Source organism: Macaca fascicularis, chromosome 5 (assembly GCF_037993035.2).
Source record: "Macaca fascicularis isolate 582-1 chromosome 5, T2T-MFA8v1.1".
Classification (NCBI taxonomy): Eukaryota; Metazoa; Chordata; class Mammalia; order Primates; family Cercopithecidae; genus Macaca; species Macaca fascicularis.
This window is the reverse complement of record NC_088379.1, coordinates 143,284,440-143,301,909: the sequence shown is the minus strand read 5'-3', so window position 1 is coordinate 143,301,909 and position 17,470 is coordinate 143,284,440. Positions and strand designations below refer to the sequence as shown.

The 17,470-nt window shown below is 37.5% G+C and overlaps 1 protein-coding gene and 1 long non-coding RNA gene across 6 annotated transcripts in view; one reads left to right on the top strand and one right to left on the bottom strand.

Annotated features, from left to right (window-relative positions):
- SLC7A11 (solute carrier family 7 member 11) overlaps positions 1 to 17,470 on the top strand; it is a 79,398-nt gene that overhangs the window by 51,525 nt on the left and 10,403 nt on the right. The window contains exons 7-11 of one of the 3 annotated variants that reach the window (XM_005555931.5): positions 6,190 to 6,313; positions 8,452 to 8,555; positions 9,367 to 9,463; positions 10,967 to 11,116; positions 12,701 to 12,878. In XM_005555931.5, coding sequence (XP_005555988.1) covers positions 6,190 to 6,313; positions 8,452 to 8,555; positions 9,367 to 9,463; positions 10,967 to 11,116; positions 12,701 to 12,878 — 653 coding nt within the window. The other 2 variants (XR_012435358.1, XM_074040991.1) reach the window with 2 other exon arrangements.
- LOC135971003 (uncharacterized) overlaps positions 16,049 to 17,470 on the bottom strand; it is a 68,697-nt gene continuing 67,275 nt past the window's right edge. For 2 of the 3 annotated variants that reach the window (XR_012435359.1, XR_010587005.2), the window contains one exon: positions 16,049 to 17,449. This is a non-coding gene — a long non-coding RNA (uncharacterized lncRNA). The remainder of the gene's footprint in view (positions 17,450 to 17,470) is intronic. The other variant, XR_010587004.2, reaches the window with a different exon arrangement.

The following is a 17,470-nucleotide window of genomic DNA, read 5'->3' as shown; positions in this document are numbered from 1 at the left end:
TACATCTCCCTACAGGTCTCTCTGTCTTCTCTTCTTTTATGGAGTTCTTCATCTGTGGACAATGGAGAATGGTGAGATTTAGATTAGACATCAGTGGTATTGAAATTTAAAATGTCTCAGTGAAAACACCCATAGCCTTGCCATGGTTCAGTAAGAAGCAGAGGGCAGGTGTTTGATGCTGGAAATCAGTGAGATCACTGTGTACATTTATGTAACAATATGCTTGGCCCATCACTTTGTTCAGCCTTGGCCCAGAATCATCATTAAGCATGAACATGAACCATAGACCTTTAAAAAATGTTCATAAATAGGCTTATTGAATGTTTTCTTCCTCTTGCTATATATTTTTTCAGTGACCACCTATGCCTTACCTGCAACTATGTGCTATATATCTTCAAATACATTTCATTTATGTTTTTAATAGCCCAATTCCCACTCAGTAGAAAACTAGAGTTACCACCACAGCACTAAATGACAATGAGGCAGAATCACTGAAAACACACAAAGAAATGTGTGTTCTTCTACAGATGTTCTCAGTCATCTGTAGTCTAAGTTTTTTCATGTCTGGAAAACTATTTGTTTTCTTGAATGCTTTCTTATAATTCAATCCCTGCTAGAAATGTCAGAAATCAGAGAGGCAGATAGGACAGTTCCATGTCAAGGGGTCTCTGGAGAGTTTAGTGTGAGCAAGAGTCAGGAAAAGTATGTCAAAATGTATGGAAGAAAACTTATGTGAATGAAAAATACAGATAGCTTTTCTCTGAAATGTACTTATTTACTTTTTTTGTTTGTAACACATGACTGAAGTTTGAAGGGTAGAATAAAATTAACAGCTGTGGTAATAAGATAAATAGAGTACTTCTGCAAAAAAGTAAATTGGTGGGTCAAAAAAGAGAAGTGAGAGATGTTTGCGTCATTTCTGGGTCAGACCTACAGAAAAGCTTTCAAGGTCTTTACCTTTACAGGGTCACTGTTAAGAAAATGTGAAACAAGTATGATTCAAAAATAAATGCTTTGAATCAAAAGGTACTTAATATGATTATAAGTACTTTATGTTGAGATAAATTACAGTTCCATTTCAATTGTATGTAAAGAAATAGTCCCCAGTTTCCCTTTGTGTTTTGCATCTTACATATTAAGGTATTTGCCATTTTTTGTTCTTCTTAATTTTTTCTCTTTCCCTTCTTTCTTTTTTTCTGAATGCCAAGTATATTTGTTAAAATGTTTAGAATTTTTAAATAGAAATGTGAAGCCTCAACCATTTCTCTCCAGAACACACAACTGTAGGTTTTGACAGAACTGCCTATCATCATGCCCAGCCCCACAGCATAAAGACAAGTTTAGGTGCCCCAGGATCCATGAGTTCTGTAGTCGCCATTCTATGTGTCCAACAGAGGAGAGTGTATATGATCTATTTGGACTTGCACAAATCTCAGAAGACTGTATTCATGTTATAAAATAATCTTGAAATATCCTAAATCCAGGTGATTAGAGAATCACTCATGTAATTCAGACCACTCATGTGGGTTGTATGTCAGAAATCCTTCTAACCTTCAGGTCTCCTTGACTTCTCAGGAGAATCAGACTAGGTTTACTCATTTCATTTTCATAGCAAGGGTTACTTTTTGTGAAAATGATGCACTGGAAACAATAGTCATTTCTGGTGCTTCATGATAGAGTTGCAAAGCATACTTTAAAAAACGCACCTTATTGTGCATTATTTACAAGTTTATTTGTGGTATGAATGTTTTTTCTACTATTAGTACTATTAGGTGTGAAGAAAAATATACTTGGCTTAAAATGTGTCACACCATGACAATTGGTCTTCTAATATTTGCCTCATTTATATAAAAATAGTACATGTTTGTCAGCATGTAAAGGTCCTGGGGGCATTGTACCTAGAGTTAAAGCAGGCACAAAGCAGCCATGACATTGTGACGAGATATACCGTGTGTGGAACTCAGGGCCAGAAGATGTGGGTCCTGGTTCCAGACCTCCCACTTACTACTTTTGTGACCTTGGTTATGTCTCTCAACCTCTCTGAGCGTTGGTTTTCTTGTTTAAAAATTGCTGATATTACTTCCTATTTCCATTGGTTGTTGTAAATTTTGTTTGCTCATGCTGCTTCTCATTCCACAAATGATTTAAAATGACATGCATATATTTAAAGGTAAAATAAGATGTATTTGGCAGTGCTTTGTAGATTATACAAACATAAGTTGCCTGCCGTCAGTATAGGGCCATTTTCATTTCTGGGGAAGCCTATCACTCAGAATAAAAATGCTTCTAAGCACATGTTTTGGAGACTTCCATTTAACAATTTCAAATAAAGCAAATATGTGTGACATAGACTGGTTTTAAGTGCCAATTTAAAATAAGCCTGTAGGAAAGAAGGCTATCCAAGACCTTTTTGATTGAAGACCATTTGCAACTAATAAAAATAGCAGACTCTCACATACTTAATGCCTGTTAATTGAAAAGAGCATTTATGACAAAAAGCTCTTAGGATTAAGTAAGTCTTGTAAATGGTATTTTGTTAGTCATAACAAACATGTACTAACATTTGAGAAAGAATAGAACTTAATTTTATTAAGAGTGAGTCATTTTTACTCAGCTTAAAAATAATACTTTTGTTGCAATTAGGATTGGTGGATGCCTCATAAGAACACAGAGGATTTGAAATATCCATGGCCTACTGGTTCCTTCCTCTAATTCCCTTCATTATCAAGTGCCGTTTGCCTTAATCTTGGGTTACTAGCAATGCTATCTGCTTTCTGCATCTAAAGCCTCCAGGAAATTGCTCTGGCATGGCCTAATAGCTTTTATCTGCTCACCCAGTGGCTCTTACACTTTGATACTTGAAACCTAGAGTTAACTGTGTAGGGCCAAGCCCTTCTGAAGCAGTGAACTGCTCTTCATTGTCAATAATGGCTGCTTATGCCAACACAGCCAAGAGAGCCTCCCCACCCACTTCCCTCTGTCAAAGTGAAATGGAACATAAGAATGGAAGCTAGTGGCTATTTTACCATACCCCATCCAACTTGCCATTGCTTAATTGCATCTAATTATCAGCTGGGAGTGGTGGCTCATGCCTGTAATCCCAGCACTTTGGGAGGCCAAGGCAGGAGGATCACTTGATGTCAGGAGTTTGAGACCAGCCTGGCCAACATGGTGAAACCCTGTCTCTAATAAAGATAAAAAAATTAGCTGGGTATAGTGATGGGTGCCTGTAATCCCAGCTACTGGGAGGCTGAGGCAGGAGAGTTGCTTGAACTCGGGAGGCAGCGGTTGCAGTGAGCTGAGATTGTGCCCCTGCACTCATGTCTGGGCGACAGAGTGAGACTCTGTCTTAAAAAAAAAAAAAAAAAGACTTTTTTTTTTTTTAAAAAGAATAATTATAGAGAATTTACTGGATATGCTGTGCATTGCAGCAAGATTCAACTCTTGTTTATATTTTAAGCTGTTATTTTTCTCACTAATATCTGGATAGTATATTTGGCTGATAGGAAAATTGTTAGTCTGTTTCTGCTTATCTGAGGCATGCTTACCTTCCCTCTTTTTCTATAAAAAAAGTTTTTTAGGGACATTTATTGTAAGCTTCTGTTTTCTTTTAAATAATATATAATTTTAAAATTGTCTTTCCTAAGCAGTGAAACTATTTGAAAACATTCACTTGACATTACAGTTCATGTTACACAGAAGAGTGATAAAAGTCATGAAATAAGTTTGTCCCCTTCTTTATAATAGATAACACTGTAGTGTCAAGGAATACATGAGAAATACTAGCTTGATAAAAGTTCCAATAAACTTTATTTTAAACAACTATGATTTTCCTTAAAAGTAATAGAGTTGAGGGACCCACATGCTTGAAAGTGAACACACTTTGGTGATCCAGATGCCCGAATTTCAATGTAGAATGTGTATGCATCTGAATTCCGGGGCTTCCCCTTACCAATTTTGTATCCTTAAATAGTTATTTAAGCTCTTGAAGACTTAATTTTCTCATATATAAAATGTGCTGATGTTCCTAACTCACAGAATTTTCTAAGGACAAAAGGAGACACACATGTAAAGTGCCTAATGAAATGTTGGGCACATAGCAGCCCAATGGTAGCAGCTGCTCCTGTTGTTTTTGTTATTAACAAACAGAATGAAGGGAAACCAACCTAGAAGGTTAGATTTTCTGGGATCCCTTCTGCTTAGATCAATTTAGGAAACGGCCCTCAGAGAGACTGTAATGTCTAGGCAGGAAACAGGCAGGCGGCTGACTTGGAGGAGCTGGACTGGGAAGATAAATTCTATGCTGGGAGAGTCACAATCCCAAATTTCAGACTTATTTCTTTCTGCTATTTTGCAGCGTCATGTGATGTGACAGTACTCTCTGTTTTGGACAGGTTACTTCACTGCAATTAATAATGTCACTTCATTTTTTATTAATGGAACCTTTATATACCTTAATCATATGCTTGCAAGGAACAGGGAGTCTTTTTCTCTTCTTCTTTTCCTCTCTTCCCCTCTCCTCCACAGAAAGAATTTACTCCCCATATGGGGATGTTATAAAAGCTGAAAGGATTCAAGGTCAAAATAATACACTGAGTGATTGAAAAGCTGTGTATACACCTTCATGTTCTCCTTCTTACCCTTTTGCATTTACAATAGCCCTTCTTACGAAGAAACAGGATTCATCTTTAATTTGCTTTATGCCATTCATCCTTTTATATTTGATTGGCTCAGTGATATTCTTTACTTAAATTTAGCATTTATCAATCACAACTAGCAGTGCATGTTATAGTGTTAACAGAAAATTCCACAGGACCCTCTTCACACTGGGGAAGGGGACCATCTGCTACTTTCATATTAGGATGTCAGCATTTAGAGGTCAGTGTGTTTCCCCATCAACGCTGAAGGCTTTGGGAATCGGGGGAAGTGTCAGGCTCCAAGCAGCATAATGAATGACAGTTGCTGACTGGCTAGGCTCGCATGTTTTCAACAGGGGATATCGCTGTTCAGTATAATGTGCTGGGACTTAGTGTGGTAAACACACCCAGCTTGGGTAGTGAGACAGGCTGTGCCTCTCCCCCCCGATTCTGAACTACATTTTCATCTTTGAAGAAATTACACTGAGGTCTTCATTAGTGGCACCCAGCAGGGTGAAGGCTCCATGAGGGCTGATAAGCACTATGGCTGAAGAATGATCAGCCTTCGTGCAGGCAGTTGAAGGTTTAAGCTGCCTGAACTGGAGAGAGTCTGAAGAGGCGATTATGTTAAGCAAGTAATGTGTATTGGTAACATGGAATCAAATTATTAGGGTCAGTAACTTCCTGGCTTTCCCAGTGCATTAAATGAAGACATATAATATTCATTTGTGTCGGGTACTTCTTGATGCCACATAGTGTCAGCACTGTCCGGTCGTCTGTACTTCACAGCATGTCACCTCTAATTTCATGGGATTATCTGTGCTGTTGCATTATTAGATACTCACGATCTTGAGCTTCCTTTGAACTCACAGCAGGGCAGTACAAAGTCATTATTGTGAATACTTCTGTGCTTTCTTGTGTTTTATACAAAATTATGGCCACATTTAGAAAGGTAGATATATCTCGCTATCATACTTCCAAAAGTGCGCGTTTATTTGTTGGTAAGGAAAGCTACTGATGGAAAAAATATTGAACGTGAAAAATATTTTTAAGGACTAGTGTTAGAAAGGTGTCAAGGCAGTGAATTAGTATTAGAAATGTTTATAGGACAGTGGTTCTCAAAGTGTAGTCTGATCAGCAGCCTCAGAATCACCTAGGAACATATGAGGAAATGCAAATCCTACTGAATTAGAAACTGTGGGGTGGAGCTCAGCAGTCTGTGTTTTAACAAGCCCTGCATGTGATTCTGATGCATCTCAAGTGTGAGAAACACTGCTGTAGCATTTGCGGAGTACATGAATGACATAAATCCATATGTTCTGGGGTATAGCAATAGACAAGACAGACGAAGTATCTGCCCCCATGGACCTTATTAAGTTACAAAGGAATATGTGGTTCTTTGCCCTGATGAAATGTGTATACATACCCAACAGAGCCTATAATTATTGTAGATATCATTATATTCTTCATTTGAATTAGCTTGTTGTTTTCTTCGGTATCAGAGAATGACTAACAAAAGATAATGAATAAGTGATTCCTTTGTGCATTTCAGAACCATTCCCCTTGCAATATGTATATCTATGGCCATTGTCACCATTGGCTATGTGCTGACAAATGTGGCCTACTTTACGACCATTAATGCTGAGGAGCTGTTGCTTTCAAATGCAGTAGCAGTGGTAAGTCCAAGTTGGGAAAATGCCAATTGGAATTTAGGTTAATGAGTTGATGCAATTTTATAGTAGTTCCCTCTAGCAGAAAGTGTTTTGAAATTCTGTAATCTTTTCTTGACCTGAATAATAATGAATATTTAAAAAAATTTAGAGCATACCTTAGCGTGTTCCATTTAACTGATACATCTAAATTCCTATATGATTTCGCATTATTTCTAATTTCTTATAAAACAATTTCACACATAACATGCTTGAAAATCTGTCAAGGCTTATTATCCCAGCATATCTTTAAAGATAGGTGGACAGTTATTGAATCTAAATAAATGCATTTTTTGTATGCAAATTACAATTTGTTCTGTACATTTTTCTATTTATAAACTTTTCAAATGCGAACTCAAAATCCTTTCCCCAAGTGTCACTTAAGAATTTTGATGTGGACCATGTAAATTTGGTTTTCCTAGTATATCCTTTTGAATACTAGTCCTGGGATATTAATAAATTTAGGAAATACTGGGTTATTCAAAGTTAAACAGATATTGTTGTTATAATACTTCTCAGAATATTAAAGATACCAACATGAATTTTAACTCCCTAAGAAGTGGATACACATAATTTTATAGCATTTTCCAAAATTTATTTGACACCAGGACCATCTTTGTCCCCAACGATCATGTTATAAGACTGTTATTCTGGCCAGGCGCGATGGCTCACATCTGTAATCCCAGCACTTTAGGAGGCTGAGACGGGTGGATCACGAGGTCAGGAGATCAAGACCATCCTGGCTAACGTGGTGAAATCCCGTCTCCACTAAAAATACAAAAAAAAAAAAAAAAAAAAAAATTAGCCAGGTGTGGTGGCAGGAGCCTGTAGTCCCAGCTACTTGGGAGGCTGAGACAGAATGGCGTGAACCCGGGAGGCGGAGCTTGCAGTGAGCAGAGATCACACCACTGCACTCCAGCCTGGGTGACAGAGAGAGACTCCATCTCAAAAAAAAAAAAAAAAAAAAGACTTGGTGACTCATACTTTTATTTTGCATAACACAGCTAGTAAGAGACCATTCACTCTTGACTTCATAACAATGAATGGTGAAAAATTAAGTTCCCGTTACCTGATGTCAGTTCCTTTTAAAATAGTTGGTATAACCTCATATCAGCAACATCTACAAGGAATAAATTATCTCATTTCATTTGAACCTGTTTGAGTTCACTGTATTGAAAAAGACTGACTACTGCTCTAGGTCCCACCAGACAATCAAATATACAAAGCTTATTGAAGTCAGGTCAGTCATCTCATCTTTCGAGACAAAGGGCAGCACTTACTCTTTGGGCATAATGTGCCCCACTAATTACATAGCACCAGCTGCATCAAGGACAACTAATGAATCCAACACATTTTCTTTTTTGGAAAATATATCCTTCATGGAAATTTGCAATATTGCACATATCATGGCATAAAATAATGTTGTAGAAGTTGTGTTTATCTTTTAAGTTTCTGTGGCTTGTTGGACTTTTATTTGTGTTCTAACCTTTTTATAGGAAACCACAAAAGAAATTGACAGATACATGAGGGGGGCGGAGTGACCTTATAAACAGAGGTTTAGCTAGTGTGATTTTCTGGGAAAAAGATTTTCAGAGCTACTCATGTATATGCTATAAATTATTAAGTCATCAGTTATTTTATTTGCCTCCTAACAATGGGATTGGCATATGAAACACACATTTGTAATACTTCTCAGTGTATTTCAATATAAAATCTGGTTTTCCAGGCTAAAGAGAAGGTATTATACAGAAAGATTTCTATCTCCAGAAGTAGAATTCTGATTTGAGCTTTTATCACTTGTCAGAGTCAGAGACAATACACATCATAGTTGATAAAGATTCGATAAATGGATCATTGCTTTTTGAAAGTAGAGAGAAGGTGCCTGATTAGACCTTTGACTACCGTTTTGCAACAAGCAATGCCGTGGTCCTTGCTTTTGATTATTGTCTATGGAGTTAGTCTGACCCTAACCAAAGAGAGAAATTATAAAACATACAAGTATCACCAGGCTAGTAGAAAGTCATAGAGCAAGTTTGGCCTAAATTGTTTCATTTTATTCCACTTTCTGGCAAGGCATTAATTTGCTTCGTTCTTTCTTTCACTAGACCTTTTCTGAGCGGCTACTGGGAAATTTCTCATTAGCAGTTCCGATCTTTGTTGCCCTCTCCTGCTTTGGCTCCATGAATGGTGGTGTGTTTGCTGTCTCCAGGTGAGTGAGTTCATGTATTTCCAGAAACACATTTCTGTTTTTGAGATTGGATGTGATAAGGATAACTTTAAAAAGAAAAGAAATAGTGCCTCCAAACCTGTTGTTTTTAAAGGGACATGCAAGATTGAAATGGTCCAAGTATCAACAGCATGTTTTATTCTGTCCATTAGAGGGCACTGCTTGCCTATTAATAGCTTATTTGGAAGCCTGACATGTGGCTTTTTTTTAAAATAGTATTTCCACAGAGTCTAACAATGGCATTTTATTTCTGGTGATATAATTTTCTGTTTCTCTGAAGATGCCAAGAAAAAAAGTAAAGTAAGAGACATCAGAAATCACCACCCCTACCATCCGTATTTCCTTTGTTTAGTTTGATGAAAAAGTCTTTTTCTTTTAATATAAGATTAAAACCCGATCAGATTAATGTGAATGCTACATACATGTGTGTGTACCTGTGGATGTGCATGTGCGTGTGTTTGTTGAATTGGATGGACAACACACATATAAATACCAGGAATTTAGAACTAGATCTCCCATCAGCTATTCATATGTAGAGAGTGCTATGCCGAATCAGATATTGCTATTCTTTCTCTTCAAAGAATAATATAATGTTGGCGGATTTTGTAAAATTCAGATTTAGATTTCCTATGATGTTTCTTCACCTTATTTGAAAAGTGAACTTAGGCAATCACCTGAGAAATGCCTGACCATTTGGTATGAAAAAGATGCAAGTTTTCTCTGGGATTTCTGGATTTTCCCTTTGAAATGATCAATCATACAGTCAACTCCACCCACATTTCTCTCCCATCAGGTTATTCTATGTTGCGTCTCGAGAGGGTCACCTTCCAGAAATCCTCTCCATGATTCATGTCCGCAAGCACACTCCTCTGCCAGCTGTTATTGTTTTGGTAATGCATATTAACAAGTGTATCTAGATATAACCTTGAATAATAGATTAGCAAAAAGGAATTCCAACCAGACATTAGATAGTACTTTACTTTCTCATTCATTGCTAATGTATGTCATGGTGGAGTTTGGGAGGCAGGATATCTTCCATCTCTTCCCTTTACTCCATGTTTCTGATGCCCATTTGATGCTTTGGGGCAAAAATCACATCACCTCTCTTTCGTCTTTGCAAAAATGTGTACAGTCTAAGGAAAATGATTAGCTTGGTTCCTCTCATCGACATAGCACCTCACAGAAAAGAATGTAGAGTATTAAGTCCCAACTACTTAAGGAAAGTAGAGCAAAAAGCTACAGCCCAAAAAGTACCCAGATGTACCATCTAGGCACCTTATCATGAAATGCACACAAAATTATTGAAAGAATTGATAAAATCCTAGACAGTGCCATTATTCATTTGAGACATTTGAGAGCAAATAATGTCTTTTATCCTACAGGATAAAATAAAAGCACCATGAGGTAAATTTGAGTTGTAAAATTCTTTATGCAGAGCAAAGTGTTGTGAAATGTGAGCTACAAAAGACTGTATAAGGTGTAAAAGTCCTCAAATACCCATTGGCAATGTTATATTCATTTTTACTGGTGATTTTGTAACATTTCTCTCAACTGGAATCTGTTGTCAGGGGCACCATAGAATGCACTGAACATTTTTTTTGCATGCATTTAATTTGTTTCAGAACATTTCCTTGAAATTTCTTTTAAAAGTATGCGTACCCTCCGTGCAGAATCTGGACTTTAACGCCACTTGTGGGAACAGAATGTATTATTCCGTGAAGAGGGCTTTCATTTTAAGCCTCTGCTATCAGTCGTGCTGTCCTTGGCATGTGCAGCTGCAGAGACTTGCTAAGCTGATCTCTGTGCTTCATTCTTCTCCGTGGTCTTGAGGGTCACACACAACAAGCACACCAGGAGAGTAAATGTGGAGGAAAAAAGTTCAATGTTTTGCAATCAAGAGCCGACAGAATCAAACATGAGTGTCTGTATTTCCTGTGTGTGGATAGCCAAGAGCTCATCAGAGCATTTGCAGAGCTTTCTGTAAATCTTCCAGTTGGGTCTTTTTTACTGTTTATTATTGGTTATTTACTAATCATCTCAATCTTTGAGTCTTTCAATTTTGAGTCATTGAGTACCCTTTCTTTTACTCTTTGAAAACATATTATCTTCTCTCAAATGCAAAAGGAACTAAAAACAAAACACAACATTCATACAGAATTCCACTTGAATAAAATATAATGGCCATATCACTCTCATACCGTTACTGGTGTGTAAATGGATTATGACAGCAGATTATAGAAAAAAGATTAGTCAAATCCAGGTTTTAACTATGATGATAATTTATTGGTATAAATAATTATTTGAAAACGGTCATAATGCCTAGTGAGGTTGTTGTTGTTAATCATCTGTGCTTTCACTGAATTCACCAAGCTTGCTTCCCTTTCCCCCCTCAGCACCCTTTGACAATGATAATGCTCTTCTCTGGAGACCTCGACAGTCTTTTGAATTTCCTCAGTTTTGCCAGGTGGCTTTTTATTGGGCTGGCAGTTGCTGGGCTGATTTATCTTCGATACAAATGCCCAGATATGCATCGTCCTTTCAAGGTAACCTCAGCAATTTTGATGGGTTTACATAAATCTTTCTCCTAATACCTAGTCCTCCCTTTGTCATAACTTATTGATGGGGAGGTTGGGCTGGGGGCAGCATCTGTGGAATAAAAATGTTTAACTCTTGCAGGCAGTGCTTTCCTGTTGGATTTATTTTAAGTTGGAAAAAAATAGTTCATCCAATTTTTTATGTGACGTGCTGAACTTTGTATGTCACATTTTTGAAAAATGACAGTATGAATGAATGTTTGGTATGTTGATTTTTCATGAATGTGTTCAATGACCTGATATACTCAAAGTATGGGCTACTTCTGTCTGTCTTTATGCTGGAGTTGTGGACAGCCGTGGTGAGAAAGAGTAAGGGAGATACTTCGTTAATGCCAATTCCAAAAAGGAATTTGCCCTTACAAAATAGGCATTTTAAGTACTTAAATGTTGTGATTTGTTACACTGCTCTTTCTCTATATTATACACTCTAAAAGGAATAGAAATGTAAAGTATACAGGGAAAGAGAAGATCTATGAAGTTACCACTTAATACCTATTTCCCATAAGTAAGCATTTCCGTTTTGGAGGACTGGAGAAGAAGCTTGCCATCTTCTTCAGACTTGACTCACAGATTGATTTGACCTCATCATTTATTTGTTTTTAAGAAATGGCATAGATAATGTTGTCAGTCATGTTGTCAGGATTTGTTTCTAATAATATTCATTGCCTAATGCTGGCGGCATCTTTATTAGCGGTTGAATAGGAGTTGGCTTGTTTTATTCCTGTCAGTTCTTATTGTGAATCTCAACAGAAAATCAATATGCACTGGAAGACTTTAACATGTAACAAGCAGCCGGTGCTCTTGACTCCACATTAAAGTGGGTTCTAATCATAATTATCAAAGAGCCAGTCTTTTAAAATCAAAACCATAATCATCATGGCATTTAACTAGTAAAATAATTCCAACAGAACATCTCTAATAAAATATCCTTTTTTTGTCCTTAGATTTTGTTCTATCCGAAGAATTAAAAACAATTTAAACTAAGTTGAATTACATTTAAGACATTTAAGGGAGTACATTTAATGTGTGTTTTTTTTTTTTTTCTAAGACGGAGTCTGGCTCTGTCACCCAAGCTGGAGTGCAGTGGCGTGATCTCCACTCACTGCAAGCTCCACCTCCCAGGTTCATGCCATTCTCCTGCCTCAGCCTCCCAAGTAGCTGGGACTACAGGCCCCTGCCACCACGCCCGGCTAATTTTTTTTTTTTTAATTATTTTTAGTAGAGACGGGGTTTTACCGTGTTAGCCAGGATGGTCTCGATCTCCTGACCTCGTGATCCACCCGTCTCGGCCTCCCAAAGTGCTGGGATTACAGGCGTGAGCCACTGCACCCGGCCGGGAGTACATTGAATACATTATCTGTGCACCATGAAAGAGACTTTGCTACTAAGGTAAGGCACGTTGGTGCCTATCACCTGGTCGCATGACTACAGCATATCACTAAAGTATATGTCATGACTGACATGCTCATCTCAAACCCAACTTCTGTTGCTTGAACATGTTTGAAGTGACTTTTTTTGTGTTCTGTGTTCCAGGTTCCACTGTTCATCCCAGCTTTGTTTTCCTTCACATGCCTCTTCATGGTTGCCCTTTCCCTCTATTCAGACCCATTTAGTACAGGGATTGGCTTTATCATCACTCTGACTGGAGTGCCTGCATATTATCTCTTTATTATATGGGACAAGAAACCCAAGTGGTTTAGAATAATGTCAGGTAAGAATTTTAAATACTTTCAGGACATTGTGCAACACCATGTAGAAAACCCATAAAGGTGTACATACATAATATACTTAACATTTAAAAATGTAAGTGGCATAATTGATGATTTGAGAACATTATGGCGTTTTAATTGGAACTACTTTTTGGCAGGAAGGACATTTAGGGTACAGCCATTGAATCCTTTCAGGATATTAGTTTGGGCTTCCTTAATCACTTCTTAGGAGAAACAGCTTTGTTTTAGATGAAATTTTATCAGTAGTTCTCTAAACGACCTAATCTCTCTTTGAATCCCTTACTAACCTAATTATTTTCCTTCTGGGTTGAATGTAGTTTGGTGATTGTATATCATAACATGTAACTTGATGAGTGACATGAGATTTGTTGGGGAGTTAGGCAGTGGCCTGCAAATGTCTTAAACATTATGACTGTGCAGTACCTTAAAAGGAAGGGTGCCTCATGAAGGATTATAATAACAAGAACAATGAAGAGAACAATAGCAGCTTCCACATGTGCGTGCACGTGTATGACTTCATTTAATTTTTTTTTTAAATTTTACTTTAAGTTATGGAATAAATGTGCAGAATGTGCAGGTTTGTTACATAGGTATACATGTGCTATGGTGGGAGTGTAAATTAGTTCAACCATTGTGGAAAACAGTGTGGCAATTCTTCAAGGATCTAGAACCAGAAATATCATTTGACCCAGTAATCCCATTACTGGGTATATACCTAAAGGATTATAAATTATTCTACTATAAAGGCACATGTGCACATATGTTTATTGCAGCACTATTTACAATAGCAAAAACTTGGAACCAACCCAAATGCCCATCAATGATAGACTGGATAAGGAAAATGTGGCACATGTATACTGTAGAATACTATGCAGCCATAAAAAAGAATGAGTTAATATCCTTTGCAGGGACATAGATGAAGCTGGAAGCCATTATTCTCAGCAAACTAACACAGGAACAGAAAACCAAACACCACATGTTCTCACTCATAAGTGGGAGTTGAACAGTGAGAACACATGGACACAGGGAGGGGAACAAGACTTTATTTAATTCTTATAATATCCTACTGAGGTAGGAAAAATTATTATCCCCATTCAATAGGCTTTGAATTATAGCATGAGAGAATTCAGGTCCCTTGTTCCAAGTCATACAGATATAAAGTAGAGTCGCTGAAAGTCAAACTCAGGCAGTTTTATATTTTAGGAGAGTCACCCTGGGGGTTGTGAGGATGGCTTAAGATAGGTTGGGGCTGAAGACAGAATATCGACTTTGGTGGTTACTGCAGCAATCCTGTTGAGAATTGAGGGGGATTCTGAAGACAGGCAGTATCAGCAGGGTCTGAGAGAAAATGAAATATACTAAAAGGAAAAACCAGCAAGACTTGGTGACCAGTTAAATTGGAGGAGGAGAAATCATAGTAGATCATTAGGTAAGAAGGGTGCTTATGAATAGCCTGTGTTGCAAGCTTGTCTCTCTGTCAGAGGCACTCCTGAGTCCTTTCCCCTACATGATCATCTCAAGCAATCCTCAACAAGGTTAGGTGTTGTTATTCCCAAGTCCAGATGAGAAAACCAGGGCTCAGAAAAATGGATAATTTATTTTTGAGTGTACATATTTTAAACCATAGAACTAGGAATTGAACCCACATCTGCTGGACTTCTAAGTTCATGCTCTTTCTAGACTGGATCCCTTGTGGAAGGGAGGGGGACAGATAGGTCACAAATATAGCCAGAAGGGCAGATCTATGCTCGCTGGTGAATTTGGTGAGTTTAGAACATAGCTTTCATACCTTTTCTTTGTTTTAATTTACTTACTTTACCATAATTAATTTTTTAAATTCCAGTTAAAAGGTTAGGGAGATTTCTGGTTAAATTATTAATAAATAATGGCAGTGTTACTAGAAAACAAACAACCAAAAACCTTGATATGCATATTGAATCTCTAGTGTGCTGTGCAGACTCATTGAGAAGTCAGTCCTTTAAAGCAGTTTTGTTAATACCTTTTATTAGCATTCAATTGGAATTTTGCATCTTTAGATCTTATACTACTATTTATATCTGGATTTCGTTTCCCCAAAGAAATGTTACTATACAAATGAGGTGCTTTATGGCTGACACAGGCGCACTGATTGCCTTAACTGAGTATTTAATCTCTATTTCTTCTCAGATCACACTAGTTTTCTGTGGAATGTTTTTAAGTTCTCTTTGTTCTAAACACTAAAGATAGAGCCTATTCGGAGGGAAAAGGGATCTTACTAAATACCATTTACCATTAGGATTGCTTTATTCATTGCTAACATTTAGGGCAGATTAGCACTCATTGCTGTGAGATCTATGTCTGTCTCCCATACTAACTGAGACAGTTAAAACCCCTGAGCAGCACAGAAAATTAACAGAATTGAGGAAGAAAGAGCTGGTGGTCCTAGAGTTAGACTAGAACGAGAGGGAGTATGATTAAAGAGGAAAGCCATTGTTCCATCCCACTTTAGCAGGCATTTTGTTCCTCCTGTTTGGAGTCAGCCAAATCTAACAGTCCTTTCCTCTTGCTAACAAACACGTTTCTACTTTGTATTATTTCTTTGTCAGTTCATCCCAACAAGCAGTTTTCATGCTTGATCCCTCATTGATGTCTTTTGGTGTTCATGTAATTTTAAAGTTTTTTCCTATTTTTCTGTCTCTAATGATGTTTTGAACATTTCCAAGGCCTCCAAATTTAGTGTTAGCCATTTGTGAAACTAGCAGCAATGGAGTAGTCCCATAATGGTTATTTGGTTCTCAAAAATGCCATTAAGTCTTACCGGGGAGCATGGCAATTCTGCTTTTAAACTGCGATCATTGTAACTCTTTATCTTTATAGCTGCCTTGAAAGTGAGTAGCAAAAAGCAACAGTCCTCCGTAATTTTGTTTGATTTTTCTCTGAGGCAGCATTCTTGTAGTAAAATAAAGAAAATTCATAATATTTATTGCTGCAATAGGAAGTATTTTCTTAGCCTTTGGCCAAAACAAAACACTCACACACAGACACACAAACAACAGAATCCTGAGGCAGTGCCCTGACCCTTCTCCCAACTACTCTATGATCTTTTTGTTAGAGAGAAACTCAGCGTGAACTTAGAGACCAAGAGCCTGTGCTTGGAGCAGTTTTTCAATGATTTAATATCATGTCCTTTCATTTGGTAAAATTCCATAACCTTTATATTATCATTTATTTTTACCCTGATAATGCATGAATAGATTAGCTCTGTGAAAATGATAGTCTATCAAAATACATTTTACCTAGGTTGTTTCCGTGAAAAATGAGAGGTAACCAAATAGCACTCAGAAAATGGTGAAAGGCTGCTGAGAACTGACAGCCGAGAAATGTTCAGAATCCGAGGAACTGAGATTTTCAGAGATTTGATAAATCTCTCCAGCCACAGGATGCCAGTATTGAACCACTTTTTGTTTGATAGCATTTCTAGGGAGAAAAGAAAACATGCTCTTAAGGGAATGGTGAGATACACAGAAAGCTTTTTTCTGCCATCTGTGACAGAGTGGTTTGTTCTTCTGGTGGGTTAGTTATATTATTTATTTACTTACAGAAACACAAGCTTCTCACGCGAGGAAAAAGGGGCAGATACCCCAATGACATATGCAAATACACAAAGATAGCAAGACCTAGCAAACCTGGGCCAGGGCTCACAGCAGCCGTTTTACTTGGCTGTCTCTATTTATCAGCCACACCTTGTCACGGGGTTGAGTAGTGTGACTGGAAGTGGGTCCCTCTGGCTCAGGGAGAGAGATAGAGGACAGTCTTATTTAAACAAAATCTTTAATTATAAAAAATCAGATTGGGAAACACCAGCAGAATGACTGTAATGCATCTTTGTGGACAGCGAGTTTGCAACTCGAGAGTCCTAAAAGCATATGCTGCATACAGTCAGTCAAGATAACTTCATTTATGTTAAGTCACTGAAAGCTGAATAATGCATTTAACAGACTGTTCACAAATACTGTGGTGTGATATGCAAATTAATTAAGCTTGCCTGCATTTCTTAGGGGTCCAAACTATCTTCATTGTAAGGATAAAATGAGATCGTGCTTGTGAAAATATTTGTAGCCTTAAAAAAATACTATTATTCTTATGAACACTTCCAGAAAAAAAATAGACTTGTGCTACATCAAAAATGTAGGCAATTTTTGCTGTAGTTCCCATGCTGGTACCAGGTATGGTTGGGTAAATCAAATTTTGCAGGGCCAGTTGTTGTTTCAAATTATTTCAAGAATAACACTGAACATGAAAGGTAAAGCTAAAAATACTACAACTGTTATTTGGTCCTGTACCTTACAGTTACTGAAAACACCAAATGCAGACTCATTAACACACCTTTATTTAAAGAAAGAGTACCATGGGTTGATTATCCTTAAAGCCGACACTGTTTTTGAACATGGATGTAGACATGGCACTTGAATGCCACATGCTCTGCAGCTTTCCCAGGCCTGCAGGAAGCTTCCTTAAAGACATACTTGACTCTCTTGAGCACCGCTGTCTGGTCCACTGCTGTAAGATAAATCTAGAAGGAGGAAAAGTTGGT